Consider the following 17,019-nt stretch of genomic DNA (forward strand, 5'->3'; position numbering starts at 1 on the left):
TTTCATTTTAAAAATAAACAAAACCAAAACAACTTTATTTGACAAAAGACAAAAACCCAGTTATTTACAGTAGTTTTTTTTCCTCAAATATTGTTCAATGGGACAACCATGCTTCTCCAGATTTATCTTACTAGCAACGTAAGCCGAAACTCCTCTAACCCTCAGATGCCCCGTTTTACTCCAGGAGGGGGAATGCCAGAATATGTCAGCAGCATGGCTTCCTCCCTCCTCCTCTCCTCAGTGCACTGCGGGGACTCAGTCCTCACCCCACATGGCCCCCTGCTGTAGGCGCCCTGCAACAATCATGGGCTCTCCCGGGCAGCTGGGGCACAAGTGGGCAAATTCAACATAGCTGCCATGTTTATCCATCCCCAGCAGTGCCTCAGGGGGATGAGGCTATGGGATCCCCTCAAGTACAGGAAGAAGCCAGTGGGGGGCAGGAGAAAGAGCCTGAAAGCAGTCCCCTACAGAGAGCAAAGCTCTCATTCCCAAGGGACGGGGTGAAGCCACTCAGGAGAGGTAGGAAAACCTGGTGAGTGTCAGGGGCTCCCTAGAAAGGCCAGACTGGCCTTCCGCCTTCCTCTGGGGCAGGCACTCCACGTCAGTCAACACCCAGGAGCCCCTTCTGTGTTACCACCTGGTGAACTTCAGGAAATTACGGTCAGGGCTCCTCACATCTTCTGGTTATTCAGAACACAAATATTTTGGTTAATAAAACCCTAGGATTAGTGTTTCTTAGGATATACAAAGATGGGGTATACTGCTGCTGAAAACTAACAAAACAGCAAAGTAAAAAAGGGGGGAGAGGAGAGATTAACACCTAGTGTGATCTGTTTCCCCGGGAAACTTAGGCAGGCCCCTGCAGTTCCCACTTGAAGGGAGGTGGAACAGAGTGCACAGGCCCCTAGACGTGGGCTGGTCTGTGGCCATACTAGCAGCCCCTTTCCTCCAGGAGGCTCCAGCTACCTCTGTGAACATGTGGCAGGTCTAAAGGGCCTCCTGACCAGCACATGGCTTGCTTTTCCAAGGGGGAGACGCTGGCGCTTGATGTTCCGGCCAAGCTCCCAAATAAGTCTGAAACAAGCTACAAAGGGGTGCGTGCGTGCGTGTGCGTGCCTAAAACAGAAAAACAAAAAACAGCTTCAGTCTAGCTTAACCACCCTAAAATAAAGAAAAAAAAAACACACCCCAAAACCAAAACAGACAAAAACTGTCTCTGGTTTTATCATCCGTCTCCGTTGTCTAAATGCTGTCTGGTTTGGTGAGACATTGCTGTGGCTTTATAATCCCCTTCAGTGTTTGGTGCCAATAATTCAACACCTGTGGGTATTTTCTTTCTTTTGGAATAGGGTAAACCAAGACTCAGGCACCACAGTCATACGTGAGCATTGCTGCAGAGACTGTTGGTCCCTCATACAACCATCCCAGCACAATGGGGCAGGTTACCCCATTGGTCAAGCTCCACCACTAAGGTGCTCTCTCCCAGGCTACCTACCGCCATAACATAAACCACAGCAAAAGGAAAACAAACAATTTAGCAAAAATCTAAACATTCAGTTGGAGTCGGTTCTGTGCCATCTGCCGGGCATTTTCCTTTGTCCTTTGAGTAAGTTGGAATGTGCACACCTGGCTTAGGGGCAGCTTAGACCCAGCTCAAGTCTGAAGTTGGCAGGTTTCCTGAGCCTGCCTAGGAGAGCAGGCTGGAGTGCAGGTGTCCCAGGGCTCTCTGGAGAAGCGGCAGCAGACCACGCCTGGCTCTGGTGCCTTGGTCTCCTCAGAGAGGAGGCTTGAAGGAATGGCAGTCAACAGAGCACAAGCCCCGTAACAGTGCAGTGCAGCGTCACCAGCTGCTGTCCTTCTGCTGAGGACCTCTGGGCAGACAGAGATGATCCTGACGCTTGGCAGTGATCCGCAGATAACCCTCTGTGTGAAAGGGAAGTGAACCAGGAACCTGGGACAGCTGGCTCGAACCTCAAGCCGCCTGGTTGCAGGTGCCTACTTGGCATTTTCTGAGACCAGAGGGAGGGGAGTGTGTAGCAATGGGGGTGCTGGACCCTGCTGCTTCTGAAGCTCCATCTCAGCTGCCCTCTGCAGCGCCACCTCCACCAGCAACTGGAAGCTGCTGAAGTCTTCCTTGTCCTGCTCTGGCGGCGTGGGTGGTGGCGTATTGAAGAGTCCACCCGTGGGGCTTCCTGCCTCAGCTCTAGTCAGCAGGGTGAGTGTGCTACCAGGGGTCACCAGGCCCTTGGGGGATTCCAGCTCCACCTGCGGGAAGGGGGCTGCTGGCTTCTCACCTTGGCCTGAGTGGAGCGGCATGGAGCACACGGACAAGGAGAGCATGTTGGTGGGGGCCGGAACAGACACAGCCAGCAGGGAGGGGCTGCTGCCCCTGGGGAGAGGCACATCTGAGGCCTTACCCCCACGACGGGAGATGGTGAACTGATTAGGGTCTTTGCCGTCCTTCCGAAGCATGTCGGGGAGAAGGCGACGGCGGGCGTTGATGAACCAGTTACATATCTAGAACAAGTGTCAAGAGAGTCATCAGTTAACTCCATTCAAAAGAGCTACAGAGTGCTCACACTGTTCCAGCCACCAAGACACCGCAGACAACATCACAGGCACAGGCCGAGGCAGATGTATCTCCATGAGTTCAAGGCCAGCCTGGTCTAAGTAACAGTTCCAAGAAGGCTAGGTATAAGTAGCGAGACCATATCTCAAAAGTGGCAACTGAGTGCCTATGAAAACTGCTGAAGGCAGGCATGTGTGGGTAGGCTCGGCGTGGCTATTAGAGGTCACCTCTTAGGGTGAAGATTTCTTTCTACTATGGACAAAGACAACCATAGGTATTACTGTAGCTCTATGTAGTTCTAGCTGTCCTGAAACTCACCATACAGACCAGGCTGGCCTCGAACCGTCTGCCTCTGGCTCCTAAGTGATAGGGTTAAAGGTGTGCACCACCACCTTCCGGCTTAAATTTTATTGTTAAATCCCTGTGTGTGTTTGTGTGCACTTGCACACAAATACATGCAAGTGTATGCAGGTGTGTATTGTGTGCCTGTAGAGGGTAACGTGGGAGTGCGTTCTCGTTTCATTTGTGGGTCCTGGAGATTGAACTCAGGGCGTCAAGCTTTGTGGCAAGTAGCAACTTTTCCCATTAGACCATCTCACTGACCCTCAAGTTATCTTACCAACCCCAAAGGAGGGTTTTTGTTTTGTTTTGTTTTGTTTTCTTCAAACAGGATTTGTAGCCCTGGCTGTCCTAGACTTGCTTCATAGACTAGGCTGGCCTTGAACTCACAAGAGATCCACCTGCCTCTGCCTCGTGAGCGCTGGGATTAAAGGCGTGCGCCACCATACTCAGCCCATAGGAAGGTTTTAAGCAAAGGAGTGCCCGCTTATACAGAGAATGGGCTAGAAACAGGGAGATGGGATGAGAGTTCAGGTTACATTGAGGGAGGTGACAGGAGGAAAGGCTTCGATCTGTTTAGGGTAGTACCTGGCAGGCTAGGCGCGGGTGGTGGGTGTAGCAAGAATGGTACAGAGGGGCTGGAGAGTGCTTAAGAGCACTGCCTGCTCCTCCAAAGGTCCTGAGTTCAATTCCCAGCAACCACATGGTGGCTCACAACTATCTATAATGTGATCTGGTGCCCTCCTCTGGCCTGCAGGTGTACATGCAGGCAGAGCTCTGTATACATAATAATAAATAAATAAATCTTAAAAAAAAAAAAAACAAAACAAAACAGTGCAGACTTACTCCTAGGCCTGCAGGGCAGTGATAGACCATAGAGAAGCACACAGAGATGACAAAGGGGCTATCAGGGAGGGGAAATACTGTTTCCAAGCAATGCAAGGCCATGATGTCTGACATCCCTCGTGGTATGCTGTGGCACACTGCAGGCTGGGCAGCAGATCTAACACCCAGGCCCCCCACCCCATGTGTCCATGTAGTTATTCTAGCAGTGCTGAGGGCTGCACCTGCGGCCTTGTCAGACAGGCAAGTGTTGTGTCACTGAGCGGGCCTTGCTGTAATACTCTGAAAAGTGCAATGGCTGATGACCCCAGACAGGAAGTGGCTGTTTCCTACTAGCACCCGTCTCAGTCCAGATTTTGGAGCCAGAGCACTATAGCCCCCAACCGACACCTCTCTCCCCTGCTCATTCAAAACAACACAACAACAAAACACAAGCTGGCCTTTAACCCCAGCACTCACTAAGTGGCGGCTGCTGGAGACTCAAAGCCTGCGCCTTGGTCCGCCACTAGGCAAGGAAGCACTCCAGGGACAAGGAGTGTGCTGTGTAGAAGGCATGGAGTTCTTTGGAGTTGGGGGTTTTGCTTGTGGTTTGTTGTTGTTGTTTTTCAAGACAGGGTTTCTCTGTGTAGCCCCGGCTGTCCTAGAACTCGCTCTGTAGACCAGGCTGGCTTTAAACTCAAGAGATGCGCAGCCTTTGCTTTCTTCTGTGAAATGGGCTGGGCAGGGAGAACAGATTGACAGGACCCAGATAGAGCCAGTTTTCTCCACATCTGTCTCAAGACCCACAGCCTGCTGTGCTCCCTGGAACAGTGGAGTTAGGGCCATACTCCTTTCCCTACTCTCTTTCAGGGCTTTTTCTTTTCTTTTGGAGACAGGGTTTCTCTGTGTAGCCTTGGCTGTCCTAGACTCGCTTTATAGACCAGGCTGGCCTTCAACTCACAGCAATCCACCTGCCTCTGCCTCCCAAGTGCTGGGATTAAAGGTGTGTGCCACCATGCTCAGCTTTCTTTTGGTTTTCAAGACAGGGTTTCTCTGTGTAGTCCTGGCTATCATGGACTCACTTTGTAGACCAGGCTGGCCTTGAACTCACAGAAATCCACCTGCCTCTGCCTCCCTGAGTGCTGGGATTTAAGGCATGTGCCATAGTCCAGCCTCTTTCAGGGCTTTGGGGAAAAAAAAAAAGACTTATTATATATACAGTGCTCTGCTTGCTTGTACACCTCCAGGCCAGAAGAAGGCATCAGATCACATTATAGATGGTCAAGAGCCACCGTGTGGTTGCTGGGAATTGAACTCAGGACCTCTGGAGGAGCAGGCAGAGCTCTTAAACCTCTGGGCCATCTCTCCAGCCCCTTTCAGGGCTTCTCACTCACGTCATTGTTTCCCTTGTCCACGCTGTGTCAGGCCGTGAATGGTGCGTGCTGAGGCTGCCTTTTACCCGCTACAGCCCTGCTCTGAGGTGCTGACATCTGTCCGCTGTGCAATGGCAGGAAACGCATAGGGGAATGACCACCAGTCCAGACCCAGAAACAGGAAAAAGGAACAGTACATAAACCTAGAGATCCTCTCTAACTGCTTCCTGTTGGCCATGAAGCAGCTTTCCCCTGTCCAGCACACTGCTTTACAGCTCGCCCAGACACAGAAAGCAGGCGATGACCATGACCAGGCCCCTGCCACCATAAGTGGCACACTCAAACCCTTAATTAAAATAAACACCAGACCCCAGAGACAAGAGCCAATGGGTCCGGAAGGGTGGTAACGGCCAGGCCGGCCACACGGCGCTGAGCAGACAGGAGCAAATGCTACCAGGCTGGTAAGCTAAGAAGCCAGGCATGAATCACACACCTGTAGTTCCAGCCCTGGGAGGCTGAGGTGGGACGATCAGTTCAAGTCTGAGGCCCACTCAGGCTGCTCAGCAAGAACCTCCCTCAGACAGACAAAAGGACCGAGGTGTGTATTGTCTGTGTGGTCCTTGCTACCTAGGAACCTAGGCAGAGAAAGCAACACGGTAAAACCCCAGGTCCAACAACAAAAATAACACACACACACACACACACACACACACACACACACACACACACACACAGGAACTGGCAGACACTGACTGGTGCTCCAGTTGGGTCCTTGAGAAAGGGAGGGCTGAACTGCTGGCCGGGTGGGAGAAGGAAACAGCTGAGCACTTCACGGAAATGGTTAACTCTGTACACAAGCCTGCGAGGTGGTAGGCACTGTCTCCAGAGCCTTACGGGAGTGGGGTGGGGTGCAGGGGTACAGAGATGAAGAGACATGCCTAAAGTTACACTGCCTTGGGGTGCACAGCTGATTTCACAACCTGATCTCTTGGTTAGAGGGCTCACTCTTCCACAGGGACAGTCAAGTAGTCCTCATCATCTTAGGGGTGTCACTCAAACACAGACCTGTTAGGTTTCGGACCAGGGACAAGTGGGGTGGCTGACATGCTATTTAACATATTAAAGCGGCCTGGACTCCATGTTCTCCCAGCATCCCTCAGTCCCTACCTGTTAACAGGGTATGGCTGGCATGCCTCGCCCTTTCCCGTGAACTTTCCAGCCCAGAGCCTGGGCTTCTCTTCCCCCAGAGGTTCTTTCTTACACAACCCAGACATTTTGGTCTCCCTCTCTCTGCATTTCTCTCTCCCTTCATGCACACATTCTTTCTCTCTCTGGCTCCCACTCTGTCTGCACGGTGATTTCCTTGATCAAATTCCTTGAGACTGATGAACCTGCCCCCCAAACCCTGCTTTTATATTTCTAATTCAGTGTGAACTGGCTTATTTTGTTGGTGGAGAAAACCTATTTTTTAAAAATCTCAGCTCTAAGGCCGGGTGTGGTGGCATCCCAGCACTCAGGAAGCAGAGGCAGGTGGATCTCTGAGTTCGAGGCCAGCCTGGTCTACAAAGCAAGTCCAGGACAGCCAAGGCTGCACAGAGAAACTCTAAAACCAAACCAGCCAACCAACCGCCCCCCCTCAGCTCCTCATCGCCCAACTCATTTAATCTTCACCAGGGGATGACACTGGTTTAGTGATGACCCCCCACTGTTGAGGAGGTGGCCGTCACTAGGAGCTCAGGTTTGACGGCTGCCAGCAGAAGGGAGTCGGCCTGAGACCCTTTCTCCCACGGCGGGCAGCACCCGCCCACCTGCTTCCTGTTTCCCTCGGTCATCGGGAACAGGGGACACGCACCTCTCTACCTCTGGCTGTGAGGTGGTGGCAGCAAGGAACAGGCAACGTTTTATTGATTTTCTAGCCAAGTTGGTAGGGAGGAATGTAGCTGTGGAGAAAGCAAGGCTTCCTGGGCACCAAGCCCAGGACAGACTCCACATGCACCCCGTTCCAGGACTCCAGTGTGGTGGACTCCTGCTTTGGCTTCTTACCCCATGGGACAGCACATGTAAGGGGGACGAGGCGGCAAGCCCTCCTTTTATGCTTTGGTTGTTAGGCAAGCGCTCTACAAACTGACGCACCCCTCAGCTCTTTATCACCAATCCCGCCCCAGTACTAGGGGTTGGACCCAGGGCCGCATGCACACTAGATAAATGCCCTGTCTCTACTCTTTGGAGGATTTTTTTGTTTTGTTTTTTTGTCTTTTGAGAAAGGGTCTCTGTGTAGCCTTGGCTGTCCTGGACTCTCTTTGTAGACCAGGCTGGCCTCAAACTCACAGCGATTCGCCTGCCTCTGCCTCCCAAGTGCTGGGATTAAAGGTGTGCAACCCCACGCCCAGCTCTTTGGAGGGATTTTTTAAAAATCTGTTGAAGTGGCCGCTCTCACTCTGCTTGATGGATTTTTGGGCAGGCAGGATGAGGTGGGGCTGGGAAGACATTTTTTGTTGTTCACCTGATTGAATGATTTATTTATTTATAGATAGGGTCTCATATTTCACTAGCTAGCCCTAGCTGGCCTGGAACTTAAGAAAGATCTACCTGCCTCCAATTCCTGAGTGCTAGGATTAACGGTATATACCGCCATGCCAGGTGTGTTTTGGTTTTCTTTTGCAGCAGAGTCTCTATAGCTCAGGTTGACCTGAACTCGTGGTAATCCTCCCGTAGGTCATAGATGTGAGCAGCCTCCGCCATCTGGCAATGCACGCATGCTTTTAAACAAGGGCCCCAGAGAGCTATTCTCCAGACTCTGAGAAGCCATTTGTCCTCCAGTGAAACCAGTTCTCCTGAGCGCCTTTTATTTAAGTAACAATGCCACACAGAAGGGCCCTGGGGGACAGGCGACATGTCCTTGCTTGTTGGAGCCCCAGCTTGGAGAGGACGGGATGTAAATACAGTGACTGCCTGCACTGGGGGCAGGCCACTCGCCCCACCTAGCCCTTTCAGACTCCTTTCTTACCGCAGGGCCTTACCAGAGGAATGGCCTGGCAGCCAGTGGGCTCAGGCAAACTGTCAGGAAGGGACTTAGAGGATCAGGTCTGACCGACTTCATCACAGTACAGAGCCCTCCCAGAGCAGCCTAGGTGGAGGCTAAGCTAAGAAAACGGACTCAGAACCCTTCAGGCAGTCCTGTAAACAGGAAACCAGATGAATCCAACCAATATCTTGGGCTTTCAATGTCTCAAAGACATTGAAAATCTTCCACAAGAGTTTTTTTTTTTGTTTGTTTTCTCTTTATTCTTCCAATTGCCTTGCTCCAGGCAAACCCCAGCAAACCATTTACTTACATGACTCATTGACTTGCTAATGACATGGCTCCAGGGCAAGTTAAAAGAGACAATCAAAAGAGATGCTCTAGGGAGAAAAAAAAAAAGAGCTTGGCACAAGGAGATACCTGTTGAGGCCATGGTGAGTTCATTTTAATGCTCTTGCTTTGGGGCAGTAGTATGGCTCTGTGGTAGAGCTAGGAAACCTAATTAAGAGCAAAGGAAAATTTAAAAGTAAACACAAAGATGTGTGACTAAGGGGGTGCTGATTTTCTACTTGAACACTTCTAACACTGGTTCATTTTCTGGATTGCAGTTAACTACTTAGCCCTTTCCTGTCAGATACTGATTAAAAAACACCCAGAATGGAGCAATAACAAAGGAAACTAAGGTCCCTGCTCCCCACAGCCTCAGAACTGTGTGAGCTAAACGTCCTATTGCAGGGCAGGGCCCAGCACAGATGCCCCGGTTCTGTGGACACAGCCGACTCCTTCAGGAGTTGGGGTTCCTCGTCAGAGTAAGGATGTGGTCATCAGAGCACACAGCAATAATGTGGTCAGGGATGAGAAGTACTTATAAGCAGGCAAGTGATGTCCAAGGATCTTGGAGTGACATGTGATCTGTCAGTAGTGACAGGGAAAAACATGGGATCAAGAAGCTGCATTCCTCAGAGGCAGGTGGACCACTGTGAGTTTGAGGCCAGCCTGGTCTACAAAGCAAGTCCAGGACAGCCAAGGCTAACACAGAGAAACCCTGTCTCGAAAACCACTCCGCCCCCCCCCCCCCCAAGAAAAGGAAGAAGTTGCATTCCTGCTAGCTGTGATGGTACAGGACTTTAATCTAAGTGCTCAGGAGGCAGAGGCAGGTAGACCTCTGGGAGTTTGAGGCCAGAGGCCAGTCTGACTCATACAGTTTTCCAGGACTGTCAAGGCTACATAGATCCTGTCTCAAAAAAACCCGACCAATCAACCAACATCAAAAACCCCAAACAAACAAAACCAAAAGCCAACACTGGGAGGCAGAGGCAGCTAGATCTCTTATGAGACAAGGCCAGCCAGGGCTAAATAGCAAGACCTTGTCTCAAGAAACCAAACACGGGAATTCCACAGCGCATAAGGAAAATGTATACAGGGGCTGGAGGTCTAAAGGACAGGGCTGGGAGGAGCTGTCAGTTTCTGCTCAGGCCCTTTAAGAGAGGCCTGCCGTGGAGGCTACTGTCGGGTTGTTGAGGGTGGGTCTCCTTTCCGGGTGCCAGATGGTCTCCACTGGGATCCAGTGACTGAACCCTGCTCTATACTTGGATGCTGCAAGTGGAGCTGTGGTCCTGGGGCCCTCACTGGTCTCTACAAGTATGCTTTGACTTTCTCTTTCCACTCTGATCTGTACAAGTAGGTGTATCATGTCCAACTACACACCCAGAACAGGTGGCCAAATACACTGGCCCCTTTAGCGAAGTTTGGCAAAATTTCATTGCTTTTGTATTTATTTACTTTGGAAAACTGGTTTTTATAGCTATATGTGAGAGCAAAAATAAATGCTTTTTAACTCAGGTTTTGTTTATACTACACACTTGTGACATGGTAATAGAAATGATTACAGTTAACATCTGAAAGGGAGGCAGCGCCACAGAACAGCTCTTTTATGCAGTGCTGGGGAACCCTGCTCCTTGGTGTGCTAGGCCAGCCCCTTACCACTCAGCCCTACTCCCCAAATTTAAGAAAAGGGTCAGAACATTTCTCAGCTTTGAGAAATAGTGTGCCATACAGGACAGGTGTCAGGTGCCATAGGGATGTACTGCAATGGCTCAGAACAGGTTGCAGGTCAGAGTGTTTGCAAGACACAAGTGCTTCATCAGGATGAGCAAATGAAGGCCAGGACTGAGCCTGGATGCTTGGAACCAAGGGCCAGTCCCAGGGAGAACTGAAAAGGAGGCTGGGGTGCTCTGAAGTCTGACTCCATCTGAAGGCAGAGGGGTGGGTCCCTGGAATGCCTGTGTGACATGATCAGATTTGTACATCTGTGACTGAAGGATAAAGGCAGGGGGACCAGCAAAGGCTGGCTGTCCAGGCAGTTCTGGTCTCAAGCTCTGAGGCCTTTTGTGCTTCTGGAGCCTCTAAGTTTAAAGATACCTTTCATGGAGGCCCAGGCTCTGGGTTACCTCGCGTCTCTGTTGCACCTGTCCCGGTCATCGTCAGTCTGTACATCCCACCCCCAGCCTAGATGTTCCTTGGAGGTATTCTGGAAGCAGGAGCTGCACCCAGAGGAAACACCAGGAAGAAAATGTGAAATGTTCCACGTTACAGAACATGCCGGCTGTGAGCTCCTGGAGGATAAGCAGAGGAGCAGAAGGCAAGCACCCCAAATGGTGTTTGGATTCTTGAGAATGCTCCAAGCTTCTCCCCTTGTCTCAGAGAGCTGGCAGCAGCTTGGCTAAGGTCCGGAGCCCTCTTGTGAAAAGGGATGCCCATCAGGCCCAGTAACCGGAGCCTAGACCCTGTCTCAAGACAGACGTGGGTTAACCTCTGCCTCCACTGTAGAACTAGGTCATGGGGGCTCAATGGCTGACTACTTACCATGTGCTTTCATGGAAGGAGGAACAAGAGCTGGCAAGCCTGGGAGGAAGCAGGATCAGGTGAGGTGAGGGAAGCAAGGGGCCGGCGTGTGGGTTGGAGAAGTGGAGGAGACAAAGGGGAGGAGGCCTACTGGCTCCTGAGAGGAGCAACGAGGCCAGACAGACAGAGGGACAAGCTCTGGTCCGGGTTGAGGGCCTTCTACACCAACTCCTAGGGGGGTAACAGCCAAACTAAGGCCAGAGCACTAGCGGGCCAGCATTATGGAAACCGCAAGCCCTTCTGCCGGTCGGCAGGACAACCGAAAAGGGACATGACTTCAAGTACAAACATCAAGTGTATGTGGTTCACAAAAGCCCCGCCCCCTCTTTTAAAGATAAGGTTTCTTCTCTGTGTAGCCTTGGCTGTCCTGGGCTGGAACTGTAGACCAGGCTGGCCTCCAACTCACAGAGATCCACCTGCCTCTGCCTCCCTGAGGGCTGGGACTAAAAGTGTGCGCACCACCATGCCTGGCTAAAAGGTCCTTTTATACCCAGGTTCAAAATGTCTTCCTCCTGATGGTTCTACTAGGCTCAGGAGAGGGCTGTATGACCATCCTCTTCCTTTTGAGTGCTGGGAGCATAGGCATGTAGCAACCTCTCTACTGCTAGCTCCATTTTTTAAAGGTCTTCTCTTTTACATTAAGAAACAAAAACAGCTGGGCATGGCAGCGCACACCTTTAATCCCAGCAGTTGGGAGGCAGAGGCAGGTGGATATAAGTTCGAGGCCAGCCTGGTCTATCTACAAAGTGAGTCCAGGACAGCCAAGGTTACACAGAGAAACCCTGGCTTGAAAAACAAAAAAAAACTAAACAAAAGAAAACAAAAAAGATGAAGGAAGAAACTAAAAAGCAAAACCACGTGTGTCCCTGCAAGAAGCCCTTGGGTCTGCTGGAGCTAGGTTTACAGACGGCTCTGAGCGGCCTGGTGTGGGCGCAGAGAACCAAACACGGATCCCACAAGAAGAGCAGAAGTGCGTTCAATCCCTGGGGGTCATCTCTTCAGACCCCCCCCCCTTTTTTAAAGTTAGTTAGTTAGTTAGTTTGTTTGTTTATTTATTTATTTATTGTATGAGAGTGTTTTATCTGCATATACTCCTGCACACCAAAAACGGACACCAGATCGCACTACAGATGGCTGTGAGCCACCATGTGGTTGCTGGGAATTGAACTCAGGTCCTCTGGAAGAGCAGACAGTGCTCTTAACCGCTGAGCCAATCTCTCCAGCCCTCAGACCCTTTTTTAATCATACAGTAGAACCCAGCTGCCCTGCAACCCATGTCCTGTTCCAATAGAGCTGCAGGCTACGTCCCCAAAACCTCAGCTACTCTGCCTTCTCACCTTCAAGGTCACCAATGACACAAGACACCAATAACTCCCAGTCCCTTCCCAAGTGCCAAAGCCCTGAGTGCAGCTGCCATCACCTCACTTGACTGTCCTCCCTTGGAGCCAGGAGCGGCAGAGGTTCAAGGCCACAAAGAATCCGGGACGACAGAGGGGGAGACCGGAGCCTAGTCCCCTCTTACCTGCAGCACGGAGAGGTTGGTCTGTCCCGAGAGGCTCAGCTTCTCCTGCTCCGAGGGGTAGGCGTTGTAGCGGTGCAGGTACAGCCAGTCGCGGAGGATCTTTACTGACTCCTTGGGCAGGTTCCCCCTGCGCTTCCTCTTGCCGGCCAATGACAGGAGGCCTTCTTCCTCGCCCAGGTCGCTGTCCGACATGGTGCCTATGGACTAGGCTGGACCTCTGGGGAGCCTGGGGCAGGTGACAAAGGGGATGGGGATAACATTACCACCTTTCCCATCCCCCCTTCCTTAGTCTTCTAGTGACTTCACCAGAGCCATGGTTTCGAATCTTGGACAGTACTATATGGCCTGTGTAAGCTGGATGGATGAATCCTAAATGCCACCAAGTCATGGGACAGAGAGGGAACTGCTGAAACATGGGTGGCACACTTAAACAAACAAACAACAGGACTAGAAAGAATTACATACCCCAGGCAGATCCTCCCGCCTCTGCCTCCCCAGTGTCACTGCCCAGCTCGAATTCTATTTTCCAGGCTGTCCTGGGAACATCTATTTCCTCATCTGACTCCCATGAAAGCTCTTGCAAAGGAGAAACTTGCAACCTCACTACTAGCTGGCTACCCAAGAGAAACACACACCTGGTCCCCTGCAGAAGCCTGTGCACCAATGTTCCCAGCAGCAGCCAAAGGGCAGAAACCATCAAGAGACCTTTCTTCAACACATGGCTGAACAAATACATTATCTGGCCACGAAATGGAGTACAGTTGGGCTGGAGAGACAGCTCAGTGGTTAAGAGCACTGCCTGTTCTTCCAAAGGACCTGGTTCAGTTCCCAGCACCCACATGGCAGCTCACAACTGTCTGTAACTCCAGTTCCAGGGGATCCAATGACTTCTGGTGACCCCTATGGGCATCCATATGGTATTTGTATATACATGCAGACAAAACATTCATATGTATAAAACAAATTTTTAAAAAGAGAGGGCACCTCTGATGCTTGCTATTATAACATGGATGAACCTTGAGTGCATGCTAAACGAAGAGGTTGGTCATAAAACACCACTGTTGTGTGTGTCTGTAACAGAATGTCCATAGCCAGCGGCTCTAGACAGCACAGCAGCAGTTAATTAGCATAGGGAGGTTAGAAGGACACTAGCCTTTGTTTTACTTTAAAATCTTACACATATCTATTATCGTCTTGTTCTTTCCCCTCCCAAGATTTATAATTTTTTATTTCATGTATATAGATGTTCTGCCTAATGTGTACCACACATGCAGTGTCCTGGGAGGCCAGAAGAGGGAGGCAGATCCTCTGGAACTGGAGTTACAGATGGTGTGGACCTTAAGCCTGGGCTGGGAACAGAACCTCCGCTCTCTGCGAGAACAAGCGCCCTTAGACCTCTGAGCCATTTCGCCACCCCCCAGCCCCCACCCCCTTTCTAAAGTGAGTATCAGGAGCTGGAGAGATCGCTCTGCTCTGAAGAGCATTTGCTGCTTTTTATAGAAGATCTTGGTTGCATTCCCCACACCCACATGGAGGAATACAACCACTTATAAAAATCCAGTTCCAGGGGATCAGATGCCCTCTCCTGACCTCTGAGGTATACACACATGCATGAAGGCAAAAGACTCACACACATTAAAACAAAACAAACAAAAAACAGAAAGAGAGAGAGAGAGAGAGAAAGAGAGAATATTTCCATCTCTTAAGACATCACATGCCTTTAATATCTCTTGCCTTTAATCCCAGCACTAGGGAGGCAGAGGCAGGCAGAGTTTGAGGCCAGCCTGGTCTACAAAGTGAGTCCAGGACAGCCAAGGCTACACAGAGAAACCCTGTCTCAAAACAAAAACAAAAAGATCCATTATAAGGTAGGATGTGGTCTGGGATAGCTTTCCTTCCAAGGCCCAGAGGCAGGTCTGGGAACCGCTCACCACGACCCTGCAGACAGCCACTGTGTAGCGCAGGGAGCAGTGAGTCACTGCTACCGTCCTTTCTCAGACCTCCTTCCTTGGGCCGGCCTCTGACCTGGTCCCAGGCGCAATCTCAGAATCCAGACCAATGAAGCGTGGCTCTGGTCCCTGCTTTAACTCCCACAGGGCTGTGTGGTGCTAGCTCTGAGTTTGAAGCCCGCCTCCTTCCCTGGTCAATGAAGGAAGGTTTCTGCCTAGATAACTCCTATCAGCTGCTTCCCCAGCAAAGTTCCTGTTCACAAAAGCACAAGAAATTTACATTTTAAAAGCACAAGTTCTAGGCCAAGGCAAGGCTCCTCCCTTCTCTGCCTTTTAACAGCTCCCCAGCAGGCCTAGCCAACAGACTCTGGCGTCTCCCAGGGTTTCTTTCCTCGACTTGGGCCTGAGCCCAGATCTCTGGGGCTGGCTAAGCCAGACTTTCGAGGGAAGGGTCTACCTTCAGCCAGGCCACCTGGCGGTGAAATCGGCACTGCTCCGAGGTACTATTTCCTCGGAACGGGAATCACAAATGGGGTGCTTTCTAAGGGCAGACATTTCAGCCTCCAGGCCAGCTGGGACACCAGGCCAGGGAGGCAGCCCTGGTGAGAAGTTTACTGAAGGTTATCTTTACAAATTCCACTCTGGCTGCCAGCCAGAGCCCAGTCTTCAGGGTTCCCTGTGTGGGGCCAGAGCAGGACTCCTCAGCCGGAACTTTTTCCACCTCTGGATCTTGCACCCCTGGCCTGTCTGCAGGCTTCTCACACACGCATCCCCACGATATCCACCACGAAAGATGAACAGAGCTCAGAAAACCGACCCGACTACTGCTCACACCCCCAACTTCTCCGAGTTATAGGAACACACACGGCCTTACACCCCATACCTAGGACCAACGACTACAACCCATGAGACTAGCCTAACTCCTGCACCCGCCCACCCACGAACTCTAAGTGACCTGCCCACCCACGTTCTCTCTGACCAAGGAGCACTCACGTCATCACACCGGCCATCCATCAGCTTGTACACTAACTGGGTTCTTGGAGGCACCCCTTGGACACTGCACCCCATGCAATCTCCTACATCCTCCCACACCATCTGCAGCCACTCCCACAGGAACTTTCTGACAACTCTCCCAGCTCTAGATACTCTCCCCCCCGGCCGCACACTGAGGCTGGAGTTCCCAGTAGTTCACACAAAGCGCGCAGCCTCCCCCGCGGCCCAGACGCAGCGGAGCACATGGCTCATGAGGCGCCGACGAATCCTTCGGCACTCGGCACCCTCACCCCCCAGTTCCCCACCGGGAGTCACTGTGCGTGCAACAGTTCCACTGCCCGCCCGCCACCCGGAGGCGGGGGGCGGGGGGGGAGGTGGAACTCTGCAAGATAGAAAACTCACGTGTCCATTCTGGGACAGGAAAAAGTTTAGTTCCCAACCCCTTCCCCGACACTACGTGCAAGCTGACTCTTGGGGCGCGGGGCCGCTGGAGCGTGCGCGCTCGGCTTTGTGCTCCGAACTCGGCCCGGAGGGGGAGGGGAAGAGAGGGGGCTGGGCTCCAACCTCCGCGCCGCCCCCCCCCCCAGCCCCATCCCTGCGCCCGGACTCCATGTTGGCCGCCCCCCTGCTTCAGGGACGCGCGCAGCCCCCGCAAGACGCTCGGCTGCCCCTCGCCTGGCCCCGAGGTCCCGGGCGCGCACAAACTTTCTCCGCGTCGCCAGCCCCACGCGTTCCACAGCCTTGGCCCGCCCGGGAGTGACAGATGCCTCGGAGACAGACTTTCCTTTGTTCCAAAGGAAAGGGGAACTCGCGCGGGCTCCCAAGCCCTCCCCGTCGGGGCCCCGCCCGCGGCCCCCACCTCCAGCTGTCACTCGGCGGCCCCCGGTCCCGCTCGGCCGCCGTGCGTTGGGCGGCGGGGGGGGGGGGGCCGCAGCCGGCGGTTAGCAACGTGCACTTTTGAAACCAAACAAACCCGCTCCCCGCGCGCTCACCCCGCTGCGGAGCACCGGCCACCCTCTCCAGGCTGGGATCTTTGGGAGCCGACCTCCCCCACAAGAGACCCCCCCCCGGACGGCTCCCCCTTTCATCCTGCGCCAGCGCTCCGCGGTCGGCACTCACACACACACAACCGGGCTCACACACCCACTGTCGCACGCGCCGGGACGACGCCCCCTCCCCCGCCTCGCCGCCCCAAGAAACTTTCCAAGTTGTCCGCGCGCCTCCACCCGCGTCTCCAGCCCTCCGGCGCCCCGCACTCACCTTTCCCGGAGGCTTTCCGGCCCACGCGGCCTCGGTGGGGTGCGGGACGACCCGTCCGGGGCGGGGGGGCGCCGGGGGAGCGCGCCGCGTACCTGCCGGGTCTGACACCCGCCTGACAGCTCGCGGCTGGAAAGCACCTCGCGACCTGACGTCAGATCCCCTCTCCTCCCATCGCGCCCGCCGCACCCTCCCCCACCGCCCCGAGGCAGAAACAAACTTTGTGCGGAGCGTGGCCAGCTACGCCCACCCTTGGGGGCGGGTCCGCG

General features: G+C 52.8%; 1 protein-coding gene across 5 annotated transcripts; it reads right to left on the minus strand.

Annotated features, from left to right (window-relative positions):
- Window positions 1-17,008, minus strand: TGIF2 (TGFB induced factor homeobox 2). Of its 5 annotated transcripts, none has more exons than XM_084775727.1 (3): window positions 16,754-17,008; window positions 12,552-12,777; window positions 1-2,517 (listed from the first exon to the last, which is right to left on the minus strand). In XM_084775727.1, exons 2-3 carry the CDS (start codon window positions 12,741-12,743, stop codon window positions 1,996-1,998), a joined length of 714 nt encoding a protein of 237 aa, XP_084631853.1. In that variant the 5' UTR covers window positions 12,744-12,777; window positions 16,754-17,008; the 3' UTR covers window positions 1-1,995. The 5 variants fall into 5 exon arrangements, with proteins under 5 accessions (XP_084631853.1, XP_084631855.1, XP_084631856.1 ...); XM_084775729.1 differs by lacking the exon at window positions 16,754-17,008 and adding an exon at window positions 16,486-16,614; XM_084775730.1 differs by lacking the exon at window positions 16,754-17,008 and adding an exon at window positions 16,353-16,414.
- Between the last annotated feature and the right edge of the window lie 11 nt (window positions 17,009-17,019).

Source organism: Acomys minous, assembly GCF_964271855.1.
Source record: "Acomys minous genome assembly, chromosome: 3".
Lineage (NCBI taxonomy): Eukaryota > Metazoa > Chordata > Mammalia > Rodentia > Muridae > Acomys > Acomys minous.